Here is a 12,455-nt window from a genome sequence, read left to right as displayed (position 1 = left end):
ACTTTAAATGTCCTCCTTCTCTGTGACTCAGCTTTGGAGTCAGCGGACCGGATTCAAATCCCAGCCCTACAAGCGATTAGCCAGGTGACCCTGGGCAGAGGGAATCACTCAACCTCTCTGCACCTGGGTTTCTTCCTTCATGAAAGTGGATAGTTTACAGGATGAAATGAGGGCACAGTTAAGGCGCCCGGTACACTCCAGGCAGGTAGGGGGCTCCGTTCACGTTATTTTCCCCTGGTGACGGTTACTGTCCTTAAACAGGATTTGAAAAGTGGTCGCAGGGTGTGTGGCCCCAAAGATCCCAGGCGCTTCCGGGAGGCGAGCCAACGCTCCCCAGGCCCGTCCGCGAGCGGATGGGCCTAGGCCTTGGAGGATCTGGGGTGCGGGTGGCGCGGGGTCCAGGCCCGGGGCGCCGAGAGGTGGCTGGTCCGGCTGCCCACGCCGAGACGCGCGAGGTGAGCGGGCGCCGGGGCGGGGCGGGGCGGGGCCGCCGCATCCCCGTGACGCGCCGGCCAACCAGGCGGCGTTGCGGCCCCGGCTCCCCGCGGCGGCGCCGCCGCCGCCGCCGCCGCCGCCGCCGCCAGCAGCCGGGCCCGATCACCCGCCGCCGCCGCCGCCGCCGCCGCCGCCGCCGCCAGCAGCCGGGCCCGATCACCCGCCGCCGCCGCCGCCGCCGCCGCCGCCGCCAGCAGCCGGGCCGATCACCCGCCGCCGCCGCCGCCGCCGCCGCCGCCAGCAGCCGGGCCCGATCACCCGCCGCCGCCGCCGCCGCCGCCGCCGCCGCCGCCGCCAGCAGCCGGGCCCGATCACCCGCCGCCGCCGCCGCCGCCGCCGCCGCCAGCAGCCGGCCCGATCACCCGCCGCCGCCGCCACCGCCGCCGCCGCCAGCAGCCGGGCCCGATCACCCGCCGCCGCCGCCGCCGCCGCCGCCGCCGCCGCCGCCAGCAGCCGGGCCGATCACCCGCCGCCGCCGCCGCCGCCGCCGCCGCCAGCAGCCGGGCCGATCACCCGCCGCCGCCGCCGCCGCCGCCGCCGCCAGCAGCCGGGCCCGATCACCCGCCGCCGCCGCCGCCGCCGCCGCCGCCAGCAGCCGGGCCCGATCACCCGCCGCCGCCGCCGCCACCGCCGCCGCCGCCACCGCCGCCGCCGCCAGCAGCCGGGCCCGATCACCCGCCGCCGCCGCCGCCGCCAGCAGCCGGGCCGATCACCCGCCGCCGCCGCCGCCGCCGCCGCCGCCGCCGCCAGCAGCCGGGCCCGATCACCCGCCGCCGCCGCCGCCAGCAGCCGGGCCCGATCACCCGCCGCCGCCGCCGCCGCCGCCGCCGCCGCCAGCAGCCGGGCCCGATCACCCGCCGCCCGATCACCCGCCGCCGCCTGCGCCACCGGCATGGCGTTCAGGGGCTTCTGCAGCGCCGATGGCTCCGACCCGCTCTCGGTACGTGCCGGGGGCCGCGTGAGGCCGGCGGGACGGAGGGAGGCCGGCGGGGAGGGAAAGCACCGGGCCCGCAGCCGCCCGGGGCACCCCGCTCCCCGCTCTGCTGCCGGCCTGGGGGGCCCGGGACCCTCACGTCGCCCGCGGCCCAGCCCCTTTCGGGGGTGCAAGGCATGGGGGAAACTTGGGTGACTCAGTTCCTGCGGAGCAGAGCGTGGGGGGCCGCGTGCCCAGCCCTGGGGTTTTGGAGGGTCGGGTCGGGTCAGAGCCGCCGTGAGGAGGCCTTCCTGTTTTGGGCTTCCCATCTGTAAAAACAACCTTCCAGGGAAGGGGACGCTAGAGATGGGGGGCGGGAAGAGGGGTGTCTCTCTGCTTCTGTTTTCCCATCTTTTTTGTGGTTAGGGTTCCCCCTTTTCACGAAAAATACTCCGTGACCAACGGGGTGAGCTGGGGAGGGGCTTAGATTGTAGAAAGGGACTTTCATTGTCTCCCCAAAGTTGTTGTACAAGCCACGTTACTCTTCTGTGGTTACCTAGCTTTGTTTTTTTTGTTCTTTCTACTTAAATAATGCGGGGGAAGTTTGGTGGAACCAGGGAAGAAGGGGGATGTTCACCCTTGATGTGCCCTACCTGACCCTCGGCTCGGGGCAGACTTGGGGTGCAGCTGAGGACGCCCAGGACCCTGGTAGCTGTGGTCCTGCCCTCCCTTCCCTGCAACACGTGGAGCTCTGCAGATTCTGCAAGGCCCCTGGGCTCAAGCGATCCTTCTGCCTCGGCCTCTCAAAGTGCTGGGATTACAGGCGTGAGCCACCATGCCCAGCCGAAAATGGCTTTCTTGAGAGATCAGCTTTGAAGCTCTGCTCCTTCATTTTAAAGTGCCCCAGGAGAAGTGGACGATTACAAAGGTGAGATTCCACTTAAGTGTTCGCTTAGTTTAACTGTGGGATTCATCTCCTGGGGAGGTTACCAGGTTCTGGAAAGTGGGTGTTAATGACCAGGGAGGGTGGCCCTAGGCTAGCATCCTGTAACCCTCAGGAATTGAGATTTTTATGGAGGTTTTCTCTTCCTCTCTGTGAGTTTTTTCTCTGAGAAACCTGTCTAGGGAGGGAGGCTCTAGGCTACATCCTGTAACCCTCAAGTAGTAATTGAGATTTTTATGGAGCTTTTGTCTTCCTCTCTGTGAGTTTCCTCTCTGAGGAACCTCAGTCTACCTTTTACTGGCCTCCTAGGTAATACTTGTTTGGAGAATATGTGTGATGTCTAAGTCTTCCCAGTACAAGAAATTTGTGTGGTGTTTGGTTGATGGATGGATGGAGTCTTGTTCTGTCGCCCTAGCTGATTGCGCCACTGCACTGCAGTCTCGACCTCCGAGGCCAAGTGACCCTCCCAACTCACCCTCCCAAGTAGCTGGGACTACAGGCATGCACCAGCACACCCGGCTAATTTTTTTTTTTTTTTTTGTAGAGATGTGGTTTCACTATGTTGCCCAGTTCGGTCTTGAACTCCTGAGCTCAAGCGGTCTCCCAGAGTGCTGGGATTACAGGTATGATCCACCACGCCCAGCCTTGTGTGGTCTTTGATACCCCTGGGTTCATTGTATTGTTCTTCCCACACTGGTTTTCATTCATTCATTTATTCAGTCATTATTAATTGAGCAGCTACTATGTGCTGCTGCTGCTCTAGACACTGAGGATACAACAGTGAACAGGACAGACCAGGCCCATGTTCTCATGGGGTTTACACTGAGGGTGACGGAAATGATTTCAGATGCTGGCAAGTGCTGCAAAGACTTGAACCGGGAAAAACTGGGTGAGGTGCAAACTACTACGGAGGGATGTCCACAGAAGGCCTTTCGGAGGCGGTGAGGTTTGACCCCAGAGCTCAGTGGCAAAGCTGGCCATGCAAGGATGTGTGGGGGAAGGGAGTCCCAGAGTGGGAAGAGAATGTGCATAGGCCTTGAGGAAGATCATGGTGTGGTTAAAGTACTGAGGAGTTTAACTCAAAGGAACTGCAGAGCCCATCTCATAAAAATCTCGCCTGGAGCATTCGGCAAAATGCATAAAGCACTAACACAATGGCTTGTGGTCCTGGAATTTCCAGGGGAGGCACTTACAAGCTTGGGAAGGAAGTACCCAAGCTCAGCAAGGAAGTAGAGCAATGCATGGTCCCTGGCAGAAGCAAGAACCTTCTGATCTGTTTATGTTTGAATGAATCTCAGGTTTTTTGTTGTTGTTTTTTTTTTTAAATAGATGGGGTCTTGCTATGCTGCTCAGGCTGGTCTCGAACTCCTGGGCTCAAGCAATCCACCCACCTTGGCCCTTCCATGTGCTGGGATTACAGGCATGAGGCGCTACGCCCTGCTGAATCTCAGGTCTTAAAAATTCAGTTTATATTGTTTTATGAGTCTCTTCTCTTTCTCAGAACCTTAACTGAAACGTTTGCGATCAAGACCAACTTGGGTTTCCCCACTCCCCAGTTGCCTTTGATTCTCCGCCAAAGGCTTGTTAGTAAGATGATGAGGTACTTTTTTCCTGTGGTTAAGAGGATTTTCTATAGGTTGCTAGAAAACTCTTCTTTTAAAACAAGATGTTGTTGAATTGATCTGGCTGATTGCAGGAGGAAGATCTTGTACTGCAACTTTGTTGATGATGCTAATACTTTAAGGTGAATATTCTAGAAGAATATAAAGGGAAAAGTGAAAGTTTTAGTATGTTCCCACCCTGCCCTTTGTTCCCAGAAGTAGCCTTTGTTGATGATGGTTGTTGATGATAGTTTCTTGGGTGTTTTTCGAGAAAAGTTTCAAGTATATGCAAATGTATATGCAAGAACGTGTTCGTTTGTATATGTTTACATATTCATTTTTTCCCTCCCTAGTTGGGTATTTTAAATACTGTTTTGTCTCTTGTTCTCTTCACTTAACCAGTGTTGATTTTCTTGCCATTTTAAGCCCATGCAAATTGAAAGTAAAAGCCAATCAAATCAACTTTTTTTTTTTTTTTTAACAAGCCACGCATTTGCCTGTTAAATGGCTGAGCCATGTATTCACCCAGTCCCCTCTTGGTGTCTATCAAGGTCATTCCCAGTTCCTGGTTTCTTGCTGTGATAAGCAGTGCTGTATTGAAGGCACATGTATGCAAATATATGCAAATGATTCAGCAGAATAAATTTTCCCACAGGAAATTGCTAGGTTGACAGTACGTGCATTTTGAAATTTGATAGTTAATTGTCAGGTTACTGCAGCAGTTTATACTCCCACTAATGGGCCCACCAGCACTTATTAAGCACCTGTTGTTTTCCTGCCATATCAGAAAAATTGAGCAAGCTGGGAAGTGATCAGGCCCATGTTGCTTGGCTGTGTGTGAGAGGGCTTTGCCCAGTTAAGTTAAACCTTATATTCCAGAGGTCAGGAGATCAAAGCAGAAGTGTGCTTTGGTTTTGTTCAGTTTTTTAAAAGATGTGTTTAAATTTTAAACATTTTTGGACTTATTTTAAAAATTGCTTTTATCTTTTTTTTCAGAAGAATTTTAAAAATTGCTTTTAAATCAATAATTTAACAATGTGTAAAAACATTACTGATAATCTCACCATGCTAATGTCACTCTAATTTTTACACCTAAACTAATTTAATTGAAGAGTTTTCTGATCACAAGTGACATGTGTTCCATATGACAGAACAAACAATACAAAGATACTTAAATAAAGCCTGAACATGGTACTGATATTAGTTTGTTCATGCTGCTGTGAAAAAATACCTGAGACTGGGTAGTTTATAAAGGAAAGAGGTTTAATTGACTCACAGTTCTGCATGGCTGGGGAGGCCTCAGGAAACTTAAAATGATGGTGGAAAGGAAAGCAAACATGTCCTTCACATGGTGGCAGGAGACAGAAGTGCAGAGTAAAGAGGAGAAAAGCCGGTATAAAACCATCAGATCTTCTGAGGACTCACTATCAGGAGAACAGCATGGGGGAACCGCTCCCATGATCTAATCACCTCCCGTGAGGTCCCTCCACCAACACGTGGGGATTACAATTAAGATTACAATTCAAGATGAGATTTTTGCGGGGACACAGAGCCGTGCCATATCATTCTGCCCCTGGCCCCTCCCAAATCTCATCTTTCTCATATTTCAAAACACAATTATGCCTTCCCAACAAACAGTTCCCCAAAGTCTTAACTCATTTCAGCATTAACTCGAAAGTCTATGTCCAAAATCTCATCTGAGACAAAATCTAGTCTCTTCCACCTATGAGCCTGTAAAATCAAAAGAAGTTAGTTACTTCCTAGATACGGTGGGGGTACAGGCATTGGGTAAATACACCCGTTTGAAATGGGAGAAATTGGCCAAAACAAAGGGGCTGCAGGCCCCATGCAAGTCTGAAATCCAATAGGCCAGTCATAAAACTTTCAAGTTCCATAATTATCTCCTTTGACTCCATGTCTCACATCCAGGTCACACTGTTGCAAGAGGTGGGCTTCCATGGCCTTGGGCAGCTCTGCCCCTGTGGCTTTGCAGGATATAGTCCCGCTCCTGGCTGCTTTCACAGGTTGGCGTTGAGTGTCTCCGTCTTTTCCAGGCACACAATGTAGCTGCAGGTGGATCTACCATTCTGGGTTCTGGATGGTGGCCCTTTTCTCACAGCTCCATTAGGCAGTACCCCAGTGGGGACTCTGTGTGGGGGCTCTGACCCCATATTTCCCTTCTTTACTGCATTAGTAGAGGTTCTCCATAAAGGCTCCACCCCTGCAGCAAGCTTCTGGCTGGACATCCAGGCATTTGCATACATCCTCTGAAATCTAGGTGGAGGTTTCCAAACCTCAATACTTTAGTTCTATGTACCCACAGGCTCAATACCACATGGAAGCTGCCGAGGCTTGGGGCTTGCACCCTCTGAAGGCACAGCCTGAGCTGTGTACCTTGGCCCCTCTTAGCCATGGCTGGGGTGGCTGGGCACCAAGTCCTAAGGCTGCACACATCAGGGGGGCCCTGGACCCAGCCCAGGAAACCGTTTTTCCCTCCTAGGCCTGGGATGGGAGGGGCTGCTGTGAAGGTTTGTGATATGCCCTGGAGACATTTTCCCCATTGTCTTGGAATTGGGCTCCTTGTTACTTTTGCAAGTTTCTGCAGCCGGCTTGAATTTCTCTTCAGAAAATGGGTTTTTCTTTTCACATTGTCAGACTGCAAATTTCCACACTTTTTTTTTTTTGAGATGGAGTCTCGCTCTGTTGCCCAGGCTAGAGTGCAATGGCATGATCTCGGCTCATTGCAACCTCTGCCTCCTGGGTTCAAGCAATTCTCCTGCCTCAGCCTCCTGAGTAGCTGGGATTACAGGCACCCACCATCATGCCTGGCTAATGTTTGTATTTTTGTAGAGACAGGATTTCACCATGTTGGCTAGACTGGTCTCGAATTCCTGACCTCAAGTGATCTGCCCACCTTGGCCTCCCAAAGTGCTGGGATTTCAGGCGTGAGCCACTGCGCCCGGCCAATTTCCACACTTTTATGCTCTGCTTCCTCTTGAATGCTTTGCTGCTTAGTAATTTCTTCCCCTAGATGCCCTAAATCTTCTCTCTCAAGTTCAAAGTTCACAGATCTCTAGGGCAGGGTCAAAATGCTGCCAGTCTCTTTGCTAAAGCATAGCAAGGATCAGGAGAACAGCATGGGGGGAACCGTCCCCATGATCTAATCACCTCCCATGATGTTCCTTCCCTAATATGTGGGGATTCCAATTCGGATTACAATTCAAGATGGGATTTAGGTGGGGACACAGAGCCAGACCATATCAGTAATCTCTTGGGCTAACCAATAACCAATGTATTCTTGTATTTTTTCTTTGAAATTTTATAAATATTTAGAAATTTAAATAACATTTAAATCAAAATGGATTATGTTGTAATCATTACTCTGCCAGTTTTTTTTTCTTTTTTTTAATTTTTAAATTTATTTTTTGTAGAGACAGGATCTCCCTATGTTACCCAGGCTGGTTTTGAACCCCTGGACTGAATCGATCCTCCGGCTTTGGCCTCCCAAAGTGCTGGGATCAAAGTTTGTTAATTTGATAGCTAAAATATATTTTCATCTGCATTTCAATTACAATTAGAAGCTATGCATCCTGCAACATATTTTCCAGCAATTTGTGTATTTTCAGTGTGTGTTTCTGAGTCCTTTTTGGGTATGCCTGGACTAGTTTGTCTTTTTCCTGTTAGTTTGTAAGGGCTCTTGTTATCGTGGGACCCTTCCTCTTTGTCCATCACGTGTATTGTATAAATATTTTGTTACAGGCTATTGTTTTCCTATTGGCATATTAACATTTGAGTCTTGTTCTTACTAGTATGTAGTTTTGCAAGGTTGCATTTGTAGCTTGCATACTATTTTGTCTCCTATGTTTTTATTTACTGTAATAAGTATTTTCCCATGTACCCACGTAACCTTTTTAATTAAACCTATAAATGTCCAATCGATAGTTCCCTGTGTTGGTGGGCTATAATCACATAATTATTATCTGTGGTTTGACATTTGGGTTGCTGTGTTTTCTTTCTCCTTTTTTTTTTTTATTATTATTTTTGAGACGGAGTCTTGTTCTGTCGCCCAGGCTGAAGTGCAGTGGTGCGACCTTGGCTCACTGCAAGCTCCGCCTCCCAGGTTCACGCCATTCTCCTGCCTCAGCCTCCTGAGTAGCTGGGACTACAGGCGCCTGCCACCACGCCTGGCTAATTTTTCAGTGTTTTTAGTAGAGACGGAGTTTCACCATGTTAGCCAGGATAGTCTTGATCTCCTGACCTTGTGATCTGCCCACTTCGGCCTCCCAAAGTGCTGGGATTACAGGCATGACCCACTGCACCCAGCCTCTTTCTCCCTTTTTAATTTTTTTGAGACAGCATCTTATACCATCACCCAGGCTGGAGTGCATTGCGCAATCTTGGCTCCCTGTGACCTCTGCCTCCTGGGTTCAGGTGATTCTCCTGCCTCAGCCGCTGGAGTAGCTGGGATTACACACGTGTACCATGATGCCTGATTAATTTTTGTATTTTCAGTAGAGATGGGGTTTCACCATGTTGGCCAGGCTGGTCTCGAACTCCTGACCTCAGGTGATCTGCCTCCCAACGTGCTGGGATTACAGGCGAGAGCCACCATACCCGGTCATTTTTATTTTTCTTTTAAAGAAAACACTGTCCTGAATACCACATGGGTAGAGTGCGTATTGGCTTATTTCCTTAGATGATGTTCTCAGGAGTGGAATGAATAACATGTGAAAAGGCTTCACTCTAGCCATTGTCTTATTTTCTAAAAGTGGGCTGGCCCAGCTCACCATTCTAGCAGGGTCTAAGGTTACTTACTGCTGTGGTTATTATTCAGAGTGGACGATGGTGCATATTAATGTCAGGCACAGCAGGGCACGGTGGCTCACGACTGTAATCCTAGCACTTTGGGAGGCCGAGGTGGGTGGATCACGAGGTCAGGAGTTGGAGACCAGCATGACCAACATGGTGAAACCCCGTCTCTACTAAAAATACAAAAATTAGCTGGGCATGGTGGCAGGCACCTGTAATCTCAGCTACTTGGGAGGCTGAGGCAGGAGAATTGCTTGAACCCAGGAGGTGGAGGTTGCAGTGAACTGAGATTGTGCCACTGCACTCCAGCCTGGGTGACAGAGAGAGACTTTATCTTAAAAAAAAAAAAAAAAAAAAAAGTCAGGCTTTTCTAGGGTTCCTCCATCAGCCTGGTAAGGCTGGAGACCCGTGGCCAGGAAGAAAATTGGAGCTGTCTGGCACTGGGAAGGGTAACCCAGTAGTTATAATTAAGTTGGCTTATCTGTGAGCCCTTTGATAAGGCTTCACTAATTTACTAACCCAGGATCGCATGTTAGATCAGGATCTCTCTGAGTGCTGCAATTGTAGTTTGCTTTTCTCTCTCTCTTTTTTTTTTTAGAGACAGAGACTCACTCTGTTGCCCAGGCTGGAGTGCAGTGGTATGATCATGGCTCACTGCAGCCTTGAACTCCTGGCCTCAAGCGATCTTCCTGCCTTAGCCTCCTGAGTGTCTTGGATTATAGATGCTTGTTAACATGCCCAGCTAATTTTTAATTTTTTTAGAGATGAGGTCTTGCCCTGTCACCCAGGCTGGAGTGCAGTGGCATGAACATAGCTCACTGCAGCCTTAAACTTCTGGCCTCAAGCAGTTCTCCTGCCTCAGCCTTCCAAAGTGCTGGGATTACAGGTGGGCACCACTGTGCCTGGCCTGCAGTGGTTTAATAGGGCTCTTTCATCTTTAACTTTGGTCCCCTGCCCCCTGAGATCCGTGGAGTGAGCCGTTTGATGCTTGGTACTTGGGACAAAGCTGGCCTATGTCCAGTTCTCTGCATACTTGGTAGGGGAGTGTTTGGAGAAAAGGCTCACCTCTGAGTCACACCCTCTATATTCTCCAAAGGGCCATGGGGATGGGGTGGAGGAGGCTGGGGTGAAGAGATGTTGTAGCTCCAGAGAAAGCCAGGGAGGTGTATGCTGGGTGAAGAGGCCAAATTCAGGAGCCTAGGTTTGAAAATCAGTATAGACGATTCAGGTTAATTCACCCTGTTGTTATAGAGCATCTGTCTGTAGGGTGGCCAGGTCTGGGTGAGTCTCTTGGACAAGATGGGTATCAGGTTTCAGCTCTGAAATTGGACTGATATGTGGGGAGATTCATTCTGCAGTTTTATTTGTAGTTTAGGTTTAAGAAAACTTGGACTGGGCACTGTTGCTGTCATCTGATCCCAGCACTTTGTGATACTGAAGTGGGAGGATCACTTGAGCCCAGGAGTTTGAGACCAGCCTGGGCAACAGAAAGACCCCATCTCTACAAAATAATAATAATAATTATTATTAGTAGTATTAGCTGGGCATGATGGCACATGCCTGTAGTCCCAGCTACTCAGGAGGCTGAGGCAGGAGGATTGCTTGATCCTGGGAGGTTGAGCTGCAGTGAGCTATGATTGCACCACTGCACTCCAGCCTGGACAACAGCATGACACTGTCTCCAAAAAAAATAAAAAAAAAGAAAACTTGTTTAACTACCTAAATCATAGCATTTGTGTGAAGCCAGACGATCACAACTCTGAGAACTGCTGACATATACATATTTTGGAAGTTCCAGGTTTTCTGTTACTATAAACATGGTAGAGATTGAATTTCTTAAAGGGACTTCTTTTCTCCTACTCTTTCTCTTGTCTGATGTTATAAGGGGTACAGTACAGAATGAAAACAGTGCAGAAATGAGTGAAACATGAAAATCCCTTCTAGAGGTAATTTTTTATTATTATTTTTTTGAGACGGAGTCTTGCTCCATCGCCCAGTCTGGAGTACAGTGATCTCGGCTCATGGCAACTTCCACCTCCCAAGTTCAAGTGATTCTCCTGCCTCAGCCTCCCGAGTAGCTGGGGTTATAGGTGTGTACCATGCACCACCATGCCCGGCTAATTTTTGTATTTTTAGTAGAGACAGGGTTTGCTGTGTTAGCCTGGCTGGTCTCGAATTCCTGACCTCAGGTGATCCGCCCACCTCGGCCTCCCAAAGTCCTGGGATTACTGGGGTGAGCCACCATGGCCGGCCTCTTCTAGAGACAATCTTATTGGCAGGTTGATGTTTTTAATTTTCAACCTTTCTTCTCCACAGATCCTAAAGATAGAGTAATTTTTTTTTTTTGAGACACATTCTTGCTCTATTACCCAGGCTGGAGTGCAGGTGGCGTGATCTCTGCTCACTGCAGCCTCCACCTGCCGAGTAGCTAGGACTGCAGGCATGCACCACTATGTCTAGCTAATTTTTGTATTTTTAGTAGAGATGGGGTTTTACCATTTTGGCCAGGCTGGTCTCAAGCTCATGACCTCAAGTGATCCACCTGCCGCAGCCTCCCAAAGTGCTGGGATTACAGGTCTAAGCCACCGTGCGCAGCCATAAATACATGGTGTTTTTTAAGAACAAGAACGGGATTCTACAAAAACATATATATGTGTATTTTGAGACAGGATCTCCTCTGTTGCTCAGGGTGGAGTGCAGGGGCACGATCATGGCCCACTGCAGCCATGACCTCTGAAGCTCAAGCAATCCTCCCACCTTAGCCTCTGGAGTAGCTGGGACCACAGGTGCCCACCACCATGCCCAGCTAACATTTTTTCTTTTTTTTTTTTTGTATTGAAAACAGTGAGCCAGGTGTGGTGGCTCACACCTGTAATCTCAGTACGTTGAGAGGCTGAGGTGGGCAGATCACTTGAGGTCAGTAGTTCAAGGCCAGGCTGTCCAACATGGTGAAACTCCATCTCTACTAAAAATACAAAAATTCACTGTGGTGGCGCTTGCCTATAATCCCAGCTACTGGGAAGGGGGAGGCATAAGGATCACTTGAACCTGGGAGGAGGAGGTTGTAGAGAGCCAAGATGATGGCACTGCACTTCCGCCTGGGCAACAGAGCAAGACTCTGTCTCAGAAAAACAAAACAAAACATATAGTCTTTATTTTTTTGTTTGCGTGGGCTGGTGCATCTTGATTATGATGCATTTTTGTTAATTGATATTTAATTGCAGATGAAATGTAACATGGATCTGAGTAATTGCTGATAATTGTTTCCTCTTTAGGCAGCTGGTCATAGTCTTTTTTTTTTTTTTCTTTTTTGTTTTTAAGAGAGTTTCTGTCTTGTTGCCCAGACTGGAGTGCAGTAGCGTGATCTCGGCTCACTGCAACCTCCTTCGCCAGGGTTCGAGTGATTCTCCTGCCTCAGCCCCCCGAGTAGCTGGGATTACAGGCATGTGCCACCACGCCCGGCTACTTTTTGTATTTTTAGTAGAGACGGGTTTTGCCATGTTGGCCAGGCTGGTCTCAAACTCCTGACCTCAGGTGATCCCCCTGCCTCTGCCTCCCAAAGTGCTGAGATTACAGGCTTGAGCCACTGCTCCCAGCCCATAGTCTTTTTTTTTTTTTAAACCTCTGTGTACAAGTAGGTCCTGGGGAAATTCGAGGCAAGACTTGGGTGAGTGGGTATCTTAGACCCTCTTAG

General features: G+C 50.1%; 1 protein-coding gene across 1 annotated transcript in view; it reads left to right on the top strand.

Annotated features, from left to right (window-relative positions):
• The first annotated feature begins 268 nt into the window (after positions 1-268).
• LOC115932781 (titin-like) overlaps positions 269-12,455 on the top strand; it is a 136,791-nt gene continuing 124,604 nt past the window's right edge. The window contains 1 exon segment of the mRNA XM_063699572.1: positions 269-1,435. Within this exon segment, the coding sequence (XP_063555642.1) occupies positions 1,388-1,435 (48 nt within the window). The 5' untranslated portion in view covers positions 269-1,387.

Source organism: Gorilla gorilla, chromosome 18 (genome assembly GCF_029281585.2).
Source record: "Gorilla gorilla gorilla isolate KB3781 chromosome 18, NHGRI_mGorGor1-v2.1_pri, whole genome shotgun sequence".
NCBI lineage: Eukaryota > Metazoa > Chordata > Mammalia > Primates > Hominidae > Gorilla > Gorilla gorilla.
This window is presented reverse-complemented; position numbering and strand designations above follow the sequence as displayed.